The sequence below is a fragment of the Dama dama genome, chromosome 10, assembly GCF_033118175.1.
Source record: "Dama dama isolate Ldn47 chromosome 10, ASM3311817v1, whole genome shotgun sequence".
NCBI classification, from domain to species: domain Eukaryota; kingdom Metazoa; phylum Chordata; class Mammalia; order Artiodactyla; family Cervidae; genus Dama; species Dama dama.
This window is the reverse complement of record NC_083690.1, coordinates 27,656,516-27,673,456: the sequence shown is the minus strand read 5'-3', so window position 1 is coordinate 27,673,456 and position 16,941 is coordinate 27,656,516. Positions and strand designations below refer to the sequence as shown.

Below are 16,941 nucleotides of genomic sequence, written 5' to 3'. Positions count from 1 at the left end.
GCTCTCTCTGGTGTGTAGCAGGTTTTATTGCATACGTGGTGCAGGCAGCACAGATAAGGCCAGGCGTGGCACCCTGGGTGGCTCTCTGCCACCCCAGCTCTGATCTCAAAGCCCTGGCCAGCGGGGGTAGGTGTACCACACTGGTCTCTATGATAGTATGATTGGTGGTGGGCCTGGTCAATGGTGGCCTGTGGCCAGAGCCCAGAGGGGCTGGAATGATAAAGATCCTTCTCTTGAAGAGTTCTGCATCCTCCGGGATGATGTGCTAGCCCAGCACTAGCATGGCCTCATCCTCAGCGATAGTAGCCGAGTCCCCCTCCTCTTCAGGGCCCAAAATGGGAAAAGGCCCCGGGGGCCGATGCTGGAAGAGGGCTGCCCGGTTCTGCTGCTCACCCTTCTTCACCCAGTGTCCGTACAGCCGGAAGGCACAGTTGTCGATAAGGCGCCGCACTGGCCGCAGCGCGTAAGGGTCCCTCAACAGCGCACTCTTGGTCAGTGGCCGGACACGGTGGGCGCTTAAGGCCACCCGTCCAGCAGCCAGCACGGTCCACACTGCCACCTAGGAAGGGGGTGGTGTGAGCTCCACTGGCACAGTCACCATAAGAAAAATCCTGAGAAGAGGAGCAGGCCTAGACCCTGACACGCTCAGGCCTACCCGAAACCGCTGGCGGGGGGTGAGGTTCCAGGCTTGGCTGCCTTCACAGCGCTCAAAGAATGGGTGCTGGAGGGCTTGCTCCGCTGTCAGGCGCTCCACAGGATCCACCTGCAGCAGCCTGGAGATCTAGGGGAAACCCCAGAGCATGAGAAGCAGCTCTTGGGCCTCTCTCCTCGCCCACTCGCAGCCCCAGCTCACCAGGTCTTTCACAGTGTCCGAACGGTCGTCCCACTCAGGTGAACTAAACTGGTACTGGCCCTCCATGATCATACGTAACATCAGGATCTGGCGTCGGTGCCAGAATGGTGGGGAGCCCGCCAGGAGTGTGAATAAGATCACCCCGCAGGCCCAGCTGAGAAAGGGGAGTAGGGAGGGGGGGACCAGGTGATAAGCAAAGGTGTTGAAGAAAGAACTACACAAAGGAGGAAGGAAGGTGGGGGGTGATGGGAAACTCACAGATCGACCTCCTTGCCGTAGCCTGGGTGAGTTTCATCCATGGAGCACTTAAGGATCTCTGGTGCTAGATACCCTGGAGTCCCACACAACTCTGGGGAGAGAGGCCTGAAATGGATGGGGTGTCACCAGCCCCCTCAAGGACCCTTCACACCAGACCTCTGCTGGAGCCTCACCACCACCAGGGCCACAAGTGTTCCCATCCTGCACCTGCCAGCCTTCTGCCAAGTCCAGTGTTAGAGCCTCACTCTGGTGAACGAGTACCTACCAAGGCTCCTGGTGGCCTTCCTGGGAAAACCTGATGTTTTGGTTGACTTCAAAGCACTATCCAACTATATCATTTGCCTCCTCCACCAACCCTCACCTCACACAACTTATTACCATGTTTTATATACATACACACATAGAAAACAGAAATTAAATCTTTTCTGCATTCCTTTCTGCCCAAATCTAATCCTCCTCCTAGAATCTCTACTTCAGTTAGTGGAACCACCACTCAACCCAGGGGAGTGTGTAGGAATATAGGATTTCTTAAGGCACATTCTGGGTATGAAAACCCTTTGTTGAAAACCCTTCCCTGGCTTTCCATCATGGCCTCAGGGTCAAGTCTAGATTCTGAAAGCACAAAGTCTTCCATGACTTGATCAAAGCCTGTATTTTTACTTTTTTCTACCATTTCTGGCACCAGTTCTTCCACTCTAGCAGTTGCACACTGTGATCCATGGCACACTTCCAAGAGGTCTTAAGAGGCCTGAACTCAGAAACGGACTTTCTCGGCAAATTCCTTCCTAGACAAACTATTTACTGAACACCTACTGTGTGCCAAGCACCATACTAAACACAATGGCAAATTCAACGTGCCCTTAGCAAGCTCACCATCTACCAGGAAGCACATAAACAGCATAAGACGTGTATTATGGGGAGAGATCTAAGTGGGGGAGATCTAAGAGCAAAAAGCGGCGGTTCTACCCTGACCTGGAGCTTTCAAGTAAAAACTGAATTACCCAAGTCAAGGGTGACGGTGGAGTGGGCAGGGGCAAAAATGATTCAGAATGGAGAAGCGTGTGTGGGAGCCCGAGGGGAGAAAAATCTCTGCATGTGGAAGATGTGTAAGTCCACAGAGTAAGAGCATGAGCTCTGGAGTCATACTGCCCAAGTTCAAATCACACATGACCTTGGGCAAGTCACTTCACCTCATTAAGCCCATTTATAAAATAGAGACACAGATACTATTTCAGAGTTGTTAAGAGGATCTAGAGAAACAAGCCATATAAAGACTCCACGTGCTGCCTGACTCAGAGCAGGTGCCCACTGAAGGTGGTGGTGGTCCAGTTGCTCAGTCAAGTCCGACTGTGATCCCATGGACTAAAGCCCACCAGGCTTCCCCGTCCTTCACAATCTCCCAGAGCTTGCTCAAACTCATGACCGTTTACCAGTGAAGGTAAGCTGTGAAGAAGCCCAGGGCAGAGCCACCAAAGGAGAGGAAGTGGCCTATTAAAGGCTCTGGGGAGTCCCGCAGTTGAAGTTTGTCTAGTTTGCCACTTGCATTAGAAATGGTTGTCACAACAAATGTGTTAACGTGAGGGGAGCCCGAGTCCCCAGGCCTCAAGTGAGCAGTGCTGTCGGGCCACATCAGACTCCTCAAGGCACTTGAGCAGGACACCGTGGCCCTGCCTCTGCCAGACCCCAAAGGTGCAGCTGAGCCCTTCTGTCACTGCGTGCATGCTGTCACTTCAGTTGTGTCCCACTCTTTGCAACCCTATGGACTGCAGCCCACCAGGCTCCTCTGTCCATGGATTCTCCAGGCAAGAATACTGGAGTAGGTTGCCATCCCTTCCTCCAGGGGATCTTCCCGACCCAGGGATCGAACCCATGCCTCCTGCATTGGCAGGTGGGTTCTTCAGCACTAGAGTCACCTGGGAAGCCCTGCTGTCCCTCGCTCCCTCTCTTTTTCTTCCTATGACAAGCCCGGCCTCCCCAGGCCCAGGTCCGAGCCCCTTCCTCTGTGGGGCCCTACATCTGAATCGGTGTTCCTTCTCCTGGCTCTCTGGCATAGCTCCCTGCCTGCTGTGTGCCAAGATCTGTTCACTCCATCTTCCCCAGGGCAGGGAGCCCACTCCCATTTGCACACTAGACTTTGCACCCAGCGGGTAGCTGGCAAGTGCTGACTTTCCGTAGGACCCAGTTCTCAGACCCAGCCAACTAGTCCCAAGCCTGAGCCTCCATCCCTCCCAAGCCCCTCAGAGCACCAGGTCCCCTCACCTCGAAGCTTCTCGCCAGGTTCCAGGTGGCAGGAGAACCCAAAATCTGAAAGTCGGATCTGCATATCGTCATCTAGGAGAATATTCTCGGGCTTCAGGTCTCGGTGTACAATGTTGTTGTTGTGGAGAAAACTCACTGCTTCCAGCAGAGACCTCATGATGGACCTGGGGGAGGCGCAGTCTCCTCTGCTTCTCCCTGCCCCGCCCCACCCCCTGCTCATCCCAGGGGCTGCAGGCTCAGCCATTACCTGGTTTCTTTTTCTGAGAGGGCCACCTTCTCTGTGAGATAGTCAAACAGCTCTCCCTTCCGCATCCTAAGGGACAGGAGGGGTTGGGAGATGGGTGCACCTCACAGTGGAGGCTGAGAAAATAAGTCAGTGCTCACAACAAATACCATGGAAGAGGTAAGTCAAGGAAGATCCCTCTATAAACAAATGAAAGGGTCTTGAGACAAAGCCCTCCAAGAGTGAACCAGATGTCAGGGGCAGTTTGGTCCAATGTCCCGGCGGTCATAATCTCTGCACTGTGGGATGTCCCTGGTAGTTCAGCGGTTCAGACACTGCTTCCAGTGCAACAGCTGCAGGTCTGACCTCTGGTCAGGGAACCAAAATCCCACAAGCCGCATAGTGTGGCCACATTAAAAAAAAAAAAACCTGCATTGTTAGCCACAAGGGGGCTATTTTAGCAAGAATAAATTATCATTTACAGGAAGTCCCTGTTATCTGACAATATACTAAAAAAAAAAGCCTTTTGAAGTGAACCTGTTTAGAGCATGGGCCAAAATTTCACAGTTAATAGTAGCAAGAAAGTTGAATAGGACTTGACTTTGAATTTTGCTTACTTTATGTTCTTTTTAAAAACTGAGGTTATAATTGCAACTCTGTATCAATCCTTGAAATAAAGAATACATCAGGTTCTGCAACAGTGTTGCATGGTGAAGCAGGCACTTCCTACTTGCCCTCCACTTTTGCAGAGGTCATTTCTGTCTGAAGACTTTGTAAATTTCTCCCAAGTGCCTCTCTTAAACATCTGGTATCCAAACCATTCTCTTTTGAATTTCCTTTGTAACTGGTTTGCATTATAGCACCACATAATATCTGACATTCAGATTCAGACCAACCAGAAAAAGAATCAATGGGCAGAGAGATTCCAGTGGAGGGTGTTAAACACTGGAAGACAGGTGAGGGAAAAGTCTGTTTATAAGTGGTCAGCTCATGAATGAACACCTTCCTCTTAAAACAGAGTCTCATAAAGACCCTTTATATTTAGCTGGTCACTAAGACTCTTGAAGAACTTGCCTCAATCAGGCACCTAGAAAAAAGGGCCCACGCCCTGGGCTGGCAGGTCTGAGCCAGAGCAGAGGAAGGTGTGAGCAGGGTGGTCTTCAGCCCACTGCGCTGTAAGGCTGGGGAAGTGCAAGGAGGAGAGGAAGAGGCTTTTCGGTCAGGGAGGGGGGATACTCACAGGTCAAACACCAGGAACATGAAGCTAGAAGACTCGTAGGAATCGATGAGAGTGACTGGGGAAAGAGGCAGAGAGGCAGAGAGACAGAGATGGAAAGGAGCAGATGCACACCAGAGGGCCTTTTCCACCCTGAGGCAGCAGGGGGCTGTTCCTGGGAAGGAAGGAGAACTGGAGGAGGCAGGAGGGGCCCAAAGGCTGGCCACACTTTGATGAGGTGCAGCGGAGCCAGCAGGAAGGGAGCAGAGCGTGGAGGCAGTGCTGGGGCAGGTGGGTGGTGGGCTGGGCTAACAGGAGTGGGGAAAGCAGCCTCACTGATGTGGGGGTGGCCGGCGACCTGGCGAAGGATGTGCGTCTCCCGCCGCGTGGCCTCCCGCACCTCCTCCAGCTGCTCAGGACTCAACCGCTCGGCTGTCACCTCCATGATCTTCACCGCAAACTCCTGACCAGTAGCACGATGAACGCAGCGGCGGACCACAGAGCTCACTCCTCTGCCAGAGTCAGACAACGCACGAGTCAGGGCCTCCTGCCCTCTCGTTTCCACGCAGAGTGGAGCGTCGGCAGCCTCACATCCTCTGAGCCAGACTCCAGAGACCCAGCTAGACAAGGTGACTTCCTAAGGAGCTCACCTTGGCCTACGGGAGCTTCATAGCAGCCTCAGTCAGAGACCTGGGCACCCAGCAAGGAGCGACATAGAGCTCACAGGGCGGGGGGCAGGTGTCCCAGGTTCCAGGCTCTGCCACTCCCCCTGGAGGTGAACCCAGACACCGAGCCCCCAAACCTGCCCTATGCCCCTGAACCCAAGGAGAAGGCAGGAAGAAGTGACCCAAGACCCCCTTCAGATTTTACCCACTTCCATGGTTACCCCATCTAAATCCCAAAGTTCCCCTACAATACCTCAGGTGAAATAAACATTGGGCCATTGACTGGAAGACCAAAGTTGAGAAGCAGATCTTGGGTTTAGGCCCCAAATTTGCCACTGATTAACCTCTAAGTGACCCCCTGACATAAGGTCTCTGGGCTCCCACTTCATCGGCTCTGAAATGTAGCCAACAACATCCTGAAGGGATGCTGAAAGGCATTAATGAAGTACAGACAGGAAAGCCCATTTGGCTTTGTAAAGACAAAGCCCCTAGGAGACTTTCTTGGTGCTCCAGTGGTTAAGAATCCACCTGCAGCCCGGCAGGCTCCTGTCCATGGAATTCTTCAGGCAAGAATACTGGTGTGGGTAGCCACTTCCTTCTCCAGAGGGTCTTCCTGACTCAGGGATTGAACCTGGGTCTCCTGCATTACAGGCAGATTCCTTACCATCTGAGCCACCAGGGAAGCCCTGCCCACCCCTTAAATGTAAAGACTTTCCCAAGATCCCATCCTTGGCCCTCCTGTCCTCAGGCTACATACACTCTCAGTAACCTTATCCACTTCCATGACTTCAACATTCATGCCCAGATGCTACCCTCCCCCCCTTTTCTTTGGCTACATCAGACAGCTTGTGAGATCTCAGTTCCTCAACCAGGGATTGAAGCTGGGCCATGGCAGTGAAAGTCCAGAATCGTAACCACTAGACCACCAAGGAACCTCCCCCCACCCCTGCCCCTACATCTCCCTAAATCAGGCCAACATGTCTTACTGAATGAATTGCTTCCCGAGGTCCTAGAGACATCCTTCTGTCATCATGACCTTGTGAGTATAGTCTTAACCACTGAACCCCAGATGGGTAGCCCCTCTTTCAACTTGTCCCACTCTTAACACACTCTGGGCACATAATCTTCTATTGCTTTAATTGGCTCTTTGCTGCGCTGAGCCTTTGCACTACCCTTCCCTCTGCCTGGAATATATCCTGCCTCAGTGTATCATCTGTTCATTCTCATCCTTCAAGTCTCAGCTCCATTAATTACTCTTGTTCCATCACCTTATTTATTTTCTCCCTAGCACTTACACTTGTTTTCATGTTTATTGTCTCTCTCCACCACTCAAATATAAACTCCAGGAGAACAGAAATTTTATAACATGCAGGATGTGGGTCTCACATCTCCAGTGCACCCAGCACATTGTGCATGCTTTGGAAGCCCTGATGAATAAACATATTAGTCACTGCCTCTACAAGTGAAGCTTTCCTTCCATATGATGCCTGCTGAACTGTTCATCCTTCAAGACCCAAATATCACTCCTTCTGGGAAGCTGTGGTTTTCTGAGACCCAATAGCACTTTTTACACAGCCTGATGCTACTTGAATGTTCCTGTGTCTCTTTCAGTCACTTTACTTGGAGTAGCTCCAGTGCATATATAGTCCATGGGGTCGCAAAAAGTCGGACAGGACTAAGCGACTTTCAGTTTCACTTTCCAGGACATAAACATCTCTTCTAACCTCCCCATGTTTACCTTTGTGTCTGGCAAACAGCAGGTGCTTGAATTATGTTTGTTGAACACATACATGAATGAACTGGTGAAAAAATAGGGGCTGACTCAGAAAAAGAGTCTAGTCACCAAATGTTTCTCCACTCACCACTGAACCTTCCCATTTAGAACTCTCCAGGGAAATGTGATGGAGAAAGAAACGGCAACCCACTCCAGTATTCTTGCCTGGAGAATCCCATGGACAGAGGAGCCTGGCAGGCTATAGTCCATGGGGTCGCAAGAGTCGGACACGACTTAGTAACTAAAGCAAGCAAGCAAGGAAAATGCGTATCCTGGCTAGGACCTGACCTTTCTGGACCTCTGTTTCCCTAGCCGTGGCCTTACCTGCCAATGACGTCCTTAGGGTCGTACTTCTGGTAAAATTCTTTGGCCGCAGCCCAGTCGGGCAGCTCATCCTCTGGGCCCACGTCCAATGTCATTCTGAAAGAGGTGGGGGCCTGTGAGGAGGAAACGGAGGGCAGTGAGGGCAGGGAGGCCCACAGGCTCTGAGAGGACGCACATCGCGACTCGCGGAGGCGCAGCCCTTGTGGCTGGGGAGCCAGGATCCTGGGGGATGGGGACGGGGTGGGGGAAGGATCGGGACTGGGGAGACCCCAGGAAAGGGCCTTAGGGATTGGGATGGGGTGGCAAGGCAGGGAGGGGCGGGGGAGGGGAAGGGAAAAGGTACAGAGGAAGAAGGGAAGGGGCACCCGGACGGGCGGCTGTTGCTGCGCAGCCGCACTTGGGCGGGCTCTGGGAGGGGGCGCAGGGTCTCGCGCCGGCTCACCAGCGGGGGCGGAGAGAGAAGCCAGAGTTGATCAGAGGCTGCCCTGTCGCGGGGTTCGCCCCTAGCCTCTTACCTTACCCACAGGCTGTGCCGGCGAAGACCTCAGGCCCCGCCCCCATTCTGTTCTCCAATGGCCAGAGTCACCCAAAGACTGACGTTCAAAAATCCTTCTGATTGGAAACTGGTAGTCCAATAGGAAGCCGAGAATCCCGAGGCTGGCCCGGGAGTTCGAGCTCTGAGTTACCTAAGGCTCCGACGCTAGGGCGGGGCTTCAGATACGGCCAATCAGGGCACGGTATCTGCTGAGACCAGCAGAGGGCGGAGCTTGTTCAGCAACAGGGCTAGAGGCCTGAAAACAGACCCGGAAGTTAGGTTTACCGCTAAGTGTCACCTCCTGGTACCTGATACACTGGCCTCCTTGGCCTTCCGATTCCCACCTGGATTTGGGCATGGTCTCCTCAGTCGCTCAAAATCACTGTCTGAATTTGGGTGTTAAAAATATTAGCAGCCTGGTCCAAAGCCTCTGCTTTGAGGGGCTGACTCAACCCCTTAAAATGTTAGGCGCACGCAGCCTGATGCTGAACTTGGCTACTTGTATGAGCCACGGCCTTTCAGCCAGAAGAGGCTTTCTCATCCTGTGGATGCTCTGACTCGGATACCTCCAAATCCCTTGCTGTTCAGGGACTCAGGCGAGTCCGACTCTTTGCGATCCCATGGACTGCACCACACCAGGCTTCCCTGTCCTTCACCATCTCCCCGAGTTTGCTCAAACTCATCTCTTCAGTTGGTGATTCCAAAACCCTAGTGCTATCTGGAAGACCATTTTTTCCGGTTTTCCACCACCTCCGCCCCAAAGCCTTGAGGAATATCACCCTTTTAAAAAGTATTTTTATTTATTTGTCTGCGCTAGATCCTAGTTGTGGCACGTCGGATCCTTGGTCTTTGCAGCATGCAAGAGCTTTGTTCTGGGGCATGTGGGATCTAGTTACCTGATCAGGGATTGAATTTGAGCACACTGCATTGGGAGTATGAAGCCTTAGCCACTGGATCACCAAGGAAATCCCTCGCTCTCTGTTCTAAGCTTACCAGGTTATCACTCTGCCAGGAGCGACTTGCTCCATAAGTTTTCTTAGTGCAGCTCAACCCTGGCATTCACTTACTCATTCAACAAATATTTGTTGAGCATCTAAGCATTAGACTAACAGCAACAGAAAAAAATTAGGTCCCTACTCGTGTGGAGGTTATATTCCAGATAGAGGCAGAGAATTAATTCATTTAATTTTTCAACAGCTATCTTATTAAGAGAAATATAACTTTCGGATTGCAACCAAATGAAGAGAAAAACGAATCCAGGTAACTTTTTAATGGAGTACTTTGACCGAATACCATTTATCTAAAGACAGAATAACTCAAAGAAATCTTGTATCTTACTTGGTAGATTTGTTTGGTAGTATAATGGGACAATTATTTTGAAATTGAGCAAGTGAATAAACACATTGATGTAGTTGGCAGTCTAGGTTCTTACTGTGGGAATATTTGGAATGGGGAGAGAACCTTAGGACTGAAATTGTAGGTATGATTTTAAGAATGATTTAAGATAGATAACATTAGCTATTTTCTAGCTCTAATCTGTGAAAGGGCCAAGGACCAATAGAGCCTGTCCAGTACAGTGAGCACAGCTAGTGCCTAAATATTGATTTCAAAGCAACAGTCCTCAATAAAAGGAACCAGGGCTCCTTGGGAGAAATGGCCAATTCCCAGGCTAGAGCAGAGAAAGTACAAGATGAGTCTGGAATAATTTGTACCAGAAAGTAAGTGAAGAAAGATGGGAACTTAAACACAAGAACCAGGTTGAAATCAGGGACAAAAAGGATAATGACACTGAGAGAGCTATGAGGGAGCCTTCTCACGTGCTAGAAATGTTCTAGTCACCTGATTACACAGGTGTATTCATGTAAAAACATTCACCTAGTGCTCGCTTTGGCAGCACATATACTAAAATTGGAACAATACAGAGATTAGCATGGCCCCTGCACAAGGGTGACACACAAATTCGTGAAGCGTTATATTTTTAATAACAAAATTCTGTAAAGCAATTATCCTTCAGTAAAAAAAATTAAAAAGAAGAAAAAAACATTCACGATTGGCACAATAAGATCTGTGTACTGTAAGTAAATCATGCCATTATACCTCAACAAAACTATTTAAAAAGGTTAATGGTAGTAATGGGTATAATAAAGTGAATTTATTTTTATTTTTTTTAATTTGCCAGCACATCAGCAAGAACCTTTATTCTGATTTGAATAGCCTCTGTGCACTCATGCTTTCTTGCCAGATGCCTTTGGAGCAGGTGCTTTCTGGGATGGAGCTAAAAATATGGAACGCTTCACGAATTTGCGTGTCATCCTTGTGCAGGGGCCATGCTAATCTTCTCTGTATCGTTCCAATTTTAGTATATGTGCTGCCGAAGCGAGCACTAAAGTGAATTTAAAAACAAATCTGAGGCCATACTGACACTAAAAACTATAAATAAATAAATGAAGGAGAAAAAACCCTTTATAATAGAATGCCAACTAATAAATGTAGAAAGAATGACAAAGTTAAACATCAACATTTTATAAGCCTTGTAATAACTGACTTGGGCAAAACAGGCATTAAAGTTATTGGGGAAAATATGGTGAGGTATTTAAACAGATAACTTTTTAACTACAAAGAAAAAAATTATCTTTACCTTGCAGAAATCTGACACTACCTTAGAACCAAGTTGTCAGTGTTATATCTGCCATAAAAGGGCAAACTGACACATGTCTCTTGATGTGATGTATTCAGGGCATACAACTTATGTGTCAGCCAAAAATGCAGAAGTCTGAATTCAATCACAAGAACCCAAATTAAGAGACATTCTACACACTGGCCCCACCTCAAAAATGTCATGAAAAACAAAGAAAAAAAGGATGAGAACCTACTAAAAATTGAATGCTGAAGAGCTGACAAACAAAATGCAATCCTTGTTCCCGCACTGAACTCTAAAGTAGAAATTGCTATAAAGTATGTTACTGGGACATCTGGCAAGTTTGAATATAGACTATTAGAAGATAATATTCTGATGTTAAACTTCTCTAAATTAAACCTAATTGCACTATAGTTATGTGAGAAAATATGTTCTTAGGAGATACAGATCACAAGGTATTTCCCTCAAATAGTTCAGCAATAACAATTATGAGTATTTAGAAAGAGGCTTCCCAGGTGGCTCATGGGTAAAGAATCTGCCTGCAGTGCACGAGATGCATTCAATCTCTGGGTCAGGAAGATCCCTTGGAGGAGGAAATGGCAACCCACTCCAGTATTCTTGCAAGGGAAATCCACATGGACAGAAGAGCCTGTGTCCATGAGGTCATGAGGTTGGACACGACTTAGTGACTGAACAAGAAATTTAGAAAGATACAAAAGTGGTTGAGTTGTTAAAAAATATACATATAGGTTAAGGCTACACAAGAGTTCATTGTACTATTCTTTTATTGTTCTATAGACTTGAATTTTTTTCAAAATAAAGAGATTAAAAAGTAGCAAGATCTCATGTAATAAGTTTGGGGGGGATGGCATACTCCAGTAAACGGAAGCTGCTGATTAATCAAACACTAGATTTAAATTTTTTTGTGTGAAAAATCTCCTTAAAATGAGTTCTCCTGATGCCCAGGCAGTGCCTCACATGAATTAAATCAGAATCTCAGGACTGGCGGGGGGCAGTGGGGGGGGGGGGGCAGGTGGTAAAGCTCAGGAATAAGTTATTTATTTATTTATTTATTTTATTAGTTGGAGGCTAATTACTTCACAATAAGTTATTTTTTAAGGCTGTCCAGATTACATTTTGAAGTCAAGGTTCAAAACCACTGCTTCTACCGTATAGCTTCTACCCATTGTTACAGTCCTAATCTCTGGACAATGGAGTTCCTTCACTCTTCTTTCCTGAAACACTTTGGAACACTGAAAAACACAATCATGTGCCCCTCTTTCCCCCTTAATCTTCAATGTACAACATCAATAATTCCTTTAGGTACTCTGCTGGTCTCTATTGGTGAAATAAATTCCATTCCCAGGGTATATGTACTTCAAAAGACATATAAGACTGTCTATAGCAGCATGATTCATAATATCCTAAAATGGGAAATGTTCTGAAAGTTCACTAACAGAAAATGTGTTAATTGTAATATAGTCATATAATGGAACGTGTGTGTTAGTTGCTCAGTCATGTCCAACTCTATGCGATCCCATAGACTGTAGCCCACCAGGCTCCTCTCTGTCCATGGAATTCTCCAGAACACTGGAGTGGGTTGCCATTCCCTTTTCCAGGGGATCTTCCTGACAGAGGGATTGAACCTGGGTCTCCTGCATTGCAGAAGGACTCTTTACCACTGAGCTACCAGGGAGTCATATAATGGAATACTATAGAGTAATAAAAACTACAGTTATACCCAATATTGATGAATCTCAAAAGCAGTGTTAAGTAAAATAAGCAAGACATAAAAAGAATACATTTGATTTCATTTATATCATATTCAAATGCAGGCAAAAGCAAATGACATTGTTAGAAGTCAGAATACCCCTGGATAACAAATACAAAGTTACCTGTGGAAAGAAAGGAAGGCAGAGTGATGGGAGGGGTAGAAAGGAGGCTTTGGAGTGCTGACAAAGTTTAATTTCTTGACTGAATAGTGGTTTTTTCAGATGTTTTGTGTTAACTTATGAAGTTGTATATTTGTTTTTGATCTTTTCCTTTATGTACCTCACAATTTTAAAAATGTTTAAAATATTATCATGAGACCCAAGATAAAGGATATGGAAATTCATTATAATCATACAGGTCTCCACATACTGGGTGGTGGTTGCTGTTATCCAATCCTTTCACTCCTCTCTCAGCTCTGGAACTAAACTGTCTAGGTTGAATTCCAATTATGCCACTTACTAGCTGTGTGACCTTGGAAAATCCGTGCCTTTTTCCTCAACTGTAAAATAAGAACAACAGTACCTACCACTGAGTGATTTTGAGGTGTGAAGAAGAAACATAAAATGCTTAGAACACAGCCTGGAATATAGTCAGCACTTGATAAACAGCAGCTGCTGCTACGACTCTTGCTTTCTGGCCTCACCGTCTGTTGATAGGTAAGAGAGAAGTGTGGGGCTTTCCAAGAAGGGAGACTTCTAGAAGAAGGAAAAAGTCGGGGGAGGAGGGAGGATCCTTTCCTCCTCTTGAAACTCCTAGGTAAGGGGAGGTGCAGGCTTCCGCCATGATCACATGTTCAGTCTGGCTCTCACCAAGGGCTCAGGGAAAAGCAGGGGAATAACAATTAGACAGGAACATTTCACCACTAAAAAGATTTTTATTACAAAACAAATACTAATAAAATCAGGCCTGGTCTTCAACCTCCCCTCCTAGAGGCCCCTAGGATGGAGTAGATTGGGGGGAATAGGGGTTGGTGAGCACTGAAAGAATAGAGCAGGCTGACCTCCCCTCATCAGTCTCAGCTGCTGCCTTTTAGAAAAGGCTAAAGAGCTCTTCCAAAGCCCTTTGAGAGAGGCACCATCCTTCCAGCCAGGAAGTAACCATTGTTGGCACCAGACCCTCACAATACTGCATTGGAGGATCCAGGATGTCTCGGCTGACTCTCAGCAAAGGCCACCCAGGGTCACTCAGCCTGCGCGATGGCGTAGGAGACCAGCCATAGAAGCAGGGGGCCCAGAACGAGGACAGTGAGCCAGACGGCAAAGCTGGCCAGGATGAACCTCCGGGCCCGGGCCCCCCAGTGCACTGCCTCCTCCAACCGGCCTGCCTTATGCCGCTCTTCCGCCTGTGGGGGCAGGTTTTTGGTTAGGTTCTCCCCCCAAAATGCCCATTGCCCCACTCCAATCCTACATCCTCGTTATGGCTCAGAATCTCACACCCATACACTCCACCTCCCTTTCCAGTTTCTCTCCCTCATGTCTCAGCTGCAAAGTAAGGTACCCAACTTTGCTCTGCCTCCTTTTCAGGATGGCTGCTGTTAGCTCAGATCACATACGGGAAAGTACTTCTTAATCATTTTATTCCTCATCCTTTTCTACTCATCTCAGTTTCATTCAGAACTTGGAATTCTTGGCAAGAAACAGTGAGCAATCTTACGAGTATTTCACTCATGTCCAATCGAACACTCCATTCTCATTAGCCCAAAGGCTAATCTCATCTTTTTCATTAAGGATTCTTTTTATGATTTTGCCCTAATGAAACCCACAAATTATTTTGATGATAAGAAAATAATTTCTGATAAAAATACACATAGGATAGAGGAAATCCCAGTATGACGTTTAAGTTAGCCTTGTGTGGCCTTTCAAAAAGTACATGTGCAGTTTCTGTCAGATGTTTTGGAATGGTGAGGCTCATTCTAAAATTTCACAGCTTCTTCTGAATACCTACAGATTATTCCAATTACTGCTCAGCGGCCCTGAGTCTTGCCCCTTCCAATTCATCCTCTTTATAGGCCTTGAGAGTGGATCTTACTGCAACACAAATCTGATCATATCATTTTCCTTTGCAAAAATCCTTGAGAGGCTCCCTAGTACTTCCTAGATAAAACTAAAACTGCCAAACACAGCACTGGAGGCTCCTGGGAATCTGGATCCTCTGGCTTCGTCTCTTACTATTCCTTACTGGTTCAGTCATACTGAACTAACAGTCCAGGTTGCCTTTGTATAGGATGCCCTTTTATCCTTATTCACTCATCCTTTAACATTACTTTCTTTTCACACCTGTAGGATGCCTTTCTGTCACCTATTCTCTCTTATACACGTACACGCAGTCACATACATGTATCCTCCTAGTGCCCAGAATACCCTGCGCTTCCTCTATCATAATACAGATGAGCTGCATTGTTAATAATTACCCATTTTCACAGCCATCTCTTTTGCTAGACTGTGGGCCCTCTGATGGCAGGAACCATGTCTTATTCTTATTTCTGGCACCAGGCCCACAGCCAAGCTCTGGCAGGTACTTATTAACTCATCAGGTCTGAGTTAACTCATCAGTGTAGACAGATCAGGTATACAGAACCACTGCCTTTCTACATCCACACCCCTGCTCCCATAGGAATTGCATTCCTCACCTTGATGGCAAACACAAGGGCCACTATTCCCAGGCAAGAGCAGCCACATATAATGCTAGTAGCTGCTAAGCAGCGGAGGCGGAGCCAGCAGCAGCGAATGGGGGATGGAGAACAAGCAGCTTCCGTGTTGCACACCAGGCTCTCCGCTGCATTCTCCTCGTCCTCCATCACCTGTGGGCGATACAGTCAAGATACTTGTAAGCCCAACAACTGAACTCTCAGCCTGCCTTGCTCAGACTCTCCCCCTCTCCTTGATCATGCTCTGGCCTAGCCAAACTCTCAGGAATGCTGCCTTACTGGGGAATTCCCCTAGTGACTCACAGACCAAGACAGGAAATGTGTGTCTGGAATCTCTTCCTCAGCCTAAGGTTCCCAGCCTTCAAAGGCAAAGTGGTGGGAACACAGCATTATCTGTATTACTTACTGTTTTGACAAGTGGGGAAAAGCAAAATGACAGGTACATACTGAGAGGCAGTAGAGAAACACAGTATCTCAAAAGACTGCTAGTATCTCAGTCTACCCCAGTCAGTGATTTTAAGCTGTATTTCAAAGGGCCCTGAAGTTCCTTAGAGGCTGCCCTCAAATATTAAGGAGGGATCAGCGAATGGCACCCTAAAGCCTGTACTCCACCTCAAGGAAATCAGTCATTTCACATGAAAACACTATCCTGAGGCTGGGGAAAGGAGAGGGAAAGCATCACTTAAGCTCTTTTTATAGCTAAGGAAACTCAACACCAGAAAGACCTCACCTCCCCAAATCAGAGCCTCCCTTGCTATGCAGACTCCCTTCCACCTCCTCTCCCCATTTTAACCCAGGTTACACAACACAACCAGTTAAACACTGAGTCCAAATGACCTCATAACCCACACAGAAACCTGCATAATGATGCCCTACTTAATGATTTCTCATCTCCCTATTTCCCAAGCTCAGAGCTCTGGCATCAAACCACCTTTCTACCTTCACCCCCAATCATTCCCCACACCCTAGACAGAATGAAACCATTTGCAGTTCTCTGAACACAAGTAACAAAGGATAGGAAGGATGAATGAGAAAGAGGGAAGACAAGCAAGGAGCCAAGAATGCCATGTACCACAAAGCTGCAGAATGGATGTGAGGGAAGAACTCAGACTCGGTACACACAGTCATCAGAAGAACACAAGGAGAGGGTCCAGTGAATTAAGATCAGAGAAAATGAAACAATGAACCGGGATTCTTACCTGGCGATAGGCCTTGAGGAACTGTTTGAGTTTCGGCTCCTGCTTCAGGTTTGATTTGGCTTGGGTGGAGATGGAGCTGACTCAGGGCTCCAAGCCAAGCCCAGGGGTGGGGTTCAGTGGCCAGCCACCATCTGAAGATCCCCAGAAGCTGGAAGGGGGTGTGGCTGATTCAAACCAGTCTGGCTAGATGGAGGAAAAGCAAGGGAAGGCAAAGGATGGAGTAACTGGAGGTAGGATGCCTGCCTTCTGAAGAGGGAGTGAAAGCACCTGAGCAAGAGGGATTAAAGCAGGGAAAAGTCTGAGGCATCAGATAGCCCCAAGGGAAGTCCAGGAACCAAGGGAACAGAAGGAAGAGAAGTACGAATCTGAATGACTTAAAATTGAAACCTTAGGGAAAGGTACCCTACCAGATCAGATTTGCCTTTCTTCCCTCTTCTTGGGTGGCGACTTCTGCCTCAAAGACACACAATTCTGGGTTAGAGATCAAGTACTGGGGTCTTAGCAAGAGAGGAGAAAAACGATACCCAAGTTCCCACCCAGCCCTCCACCAGACCAGAAAATCAGAAGCCTCCTTACG

The 16,941-nt window shown here is 47.7% G+C and overlaps 2 protein-coding genes and 2 non-coding genes across 5 annotated transcripts; 1 reads left to right on the top strand and 3 right to left on the bottom strand.

The window, feature by feature from the left end:
* Positions 1-2: 2 nt before the first annotated feature.
* PHKG2 (phosphorylase kinase catalytic subunit gamma 2) lies at positions 3-8,179 on the bottom strand. 2 transcript variants are annotated; one of them, XM_061153245.1, is made up of 10 exons: positions 8,088-8,179; positions 7,573-7,685; positions 5,146-5,321; positions 4,834-4,888; positions 3,618-3,683; positions 3,371-3,534; positions 1,112-1,202; positions 854-1,007; positions 656-781; positions 3-559 (listed from the first exon to the last, which is right to left on the bottom strand). In XM_061153245.1, the coding sequence occupies exons 2-10, from the start codon at positions 7,665-7,667 to the stop codon at positions 266-268; spliced, it is 1,221 nt and encodes a 406-aa protein (XP_061009228.1). In that variant the 5' UTR covers positions 7,668-7,685; positions 8,088-8,179; the 3' UTR covers positions 3-265. The 2 variants fall into 2 exon arrangements, with proteins under 2 accessions (XP_061009228.1, XP_061009227.1); XM_061153244.1 differs by having other exon boundaries at positions 8,015-8,125.
* A 1,806-nt stretch (positions 8,180-9,985) lies between these two features.
* Positions 9,986-10,089, top strand: LOC133064111 (U6 spliceosomal RNA). Its single transcript, XR_009694585.1, has one exon. It is a non-coding gene; the product is annotated as a U6 spliceosomal RNA (small nuclear RNA).
* A 295-nt stretch (positions 10,090-10,384) lies between these two features.
* Positions 10,385-10,491, bottom strand: LOC133064091 (U6 spliceosomal RNA). Its single transcript, XR_009694567.1, has one exon. It is a non-coding gene; the product is annotated as a U6 spliceosomal RNA (small nuclear RNA).
* Positions 10,492-13,372: 2,881 nt separating this feature from the next.
* On the bottom strand, positions 13,373-16,798 carry TMEM265 (transmembrane protein 265). The gene is made up of 3 exons (XM_061153247.1): positions 16,365-16,798; positions 15,148-15,318; positions 13,373-13,860 (listed from the first exon to the last, which is right to left on the bottom strand). Exons 2-3 carry the CDS (start codon positions 15,313-15,315, stop codon positions 13,699-13,701), a joined length of 330 nt encoding a protein of 109 aa, XP_061009230.1. The 5' UTR covers positions 15,316-15,318; positions 16,365-16,798; the 3' UTR covers positions 13,373-13,698.
* Positions 16,799-16,941: the final 143 nt, after the last annotated feature.

Excerpts from the sequence above, each read along its gene's own strand:
- PHKG2 (XM_061153245.1), bottom strand. The coding sequence starts at position 7,667 with ATGACATTGGACGTGGGCCCAGAGGATGAGCTGCCCGACTGGGCTGCG. Across the intron at positions 3,684-4,833 it reads ATGTTCCTGGTGTTTGACCT|GATGCGGAAGGGAGAGCTGT; the intron begins GTGAGTATCCCC and ends CCTGTCCCTTAG. Across the intron at positions 782-853 it reads CGGACACTGTGAAAGACCTG|ATCTCCAGGCTGCTGCAGGT; the intron begins GTGAGCTGGGGC and ends GGTTTCCCCTAG.
- TMEM265 (XM_061153247.1), bottom strand. The coding sequence starts at position 15,315 with ATGGAGGACGAGGAGAATGCAGCGGAGAGCCTGGTGTGCAACACGGAA. Across the intron at positions 13,861-15,147 it reads CCCTTGTGTTTGCCATCAAG|GCGGAAGAGCGGCATAAGGC; the intron begins GTGAGGAATGCA and ends CTGCCCCCACAG.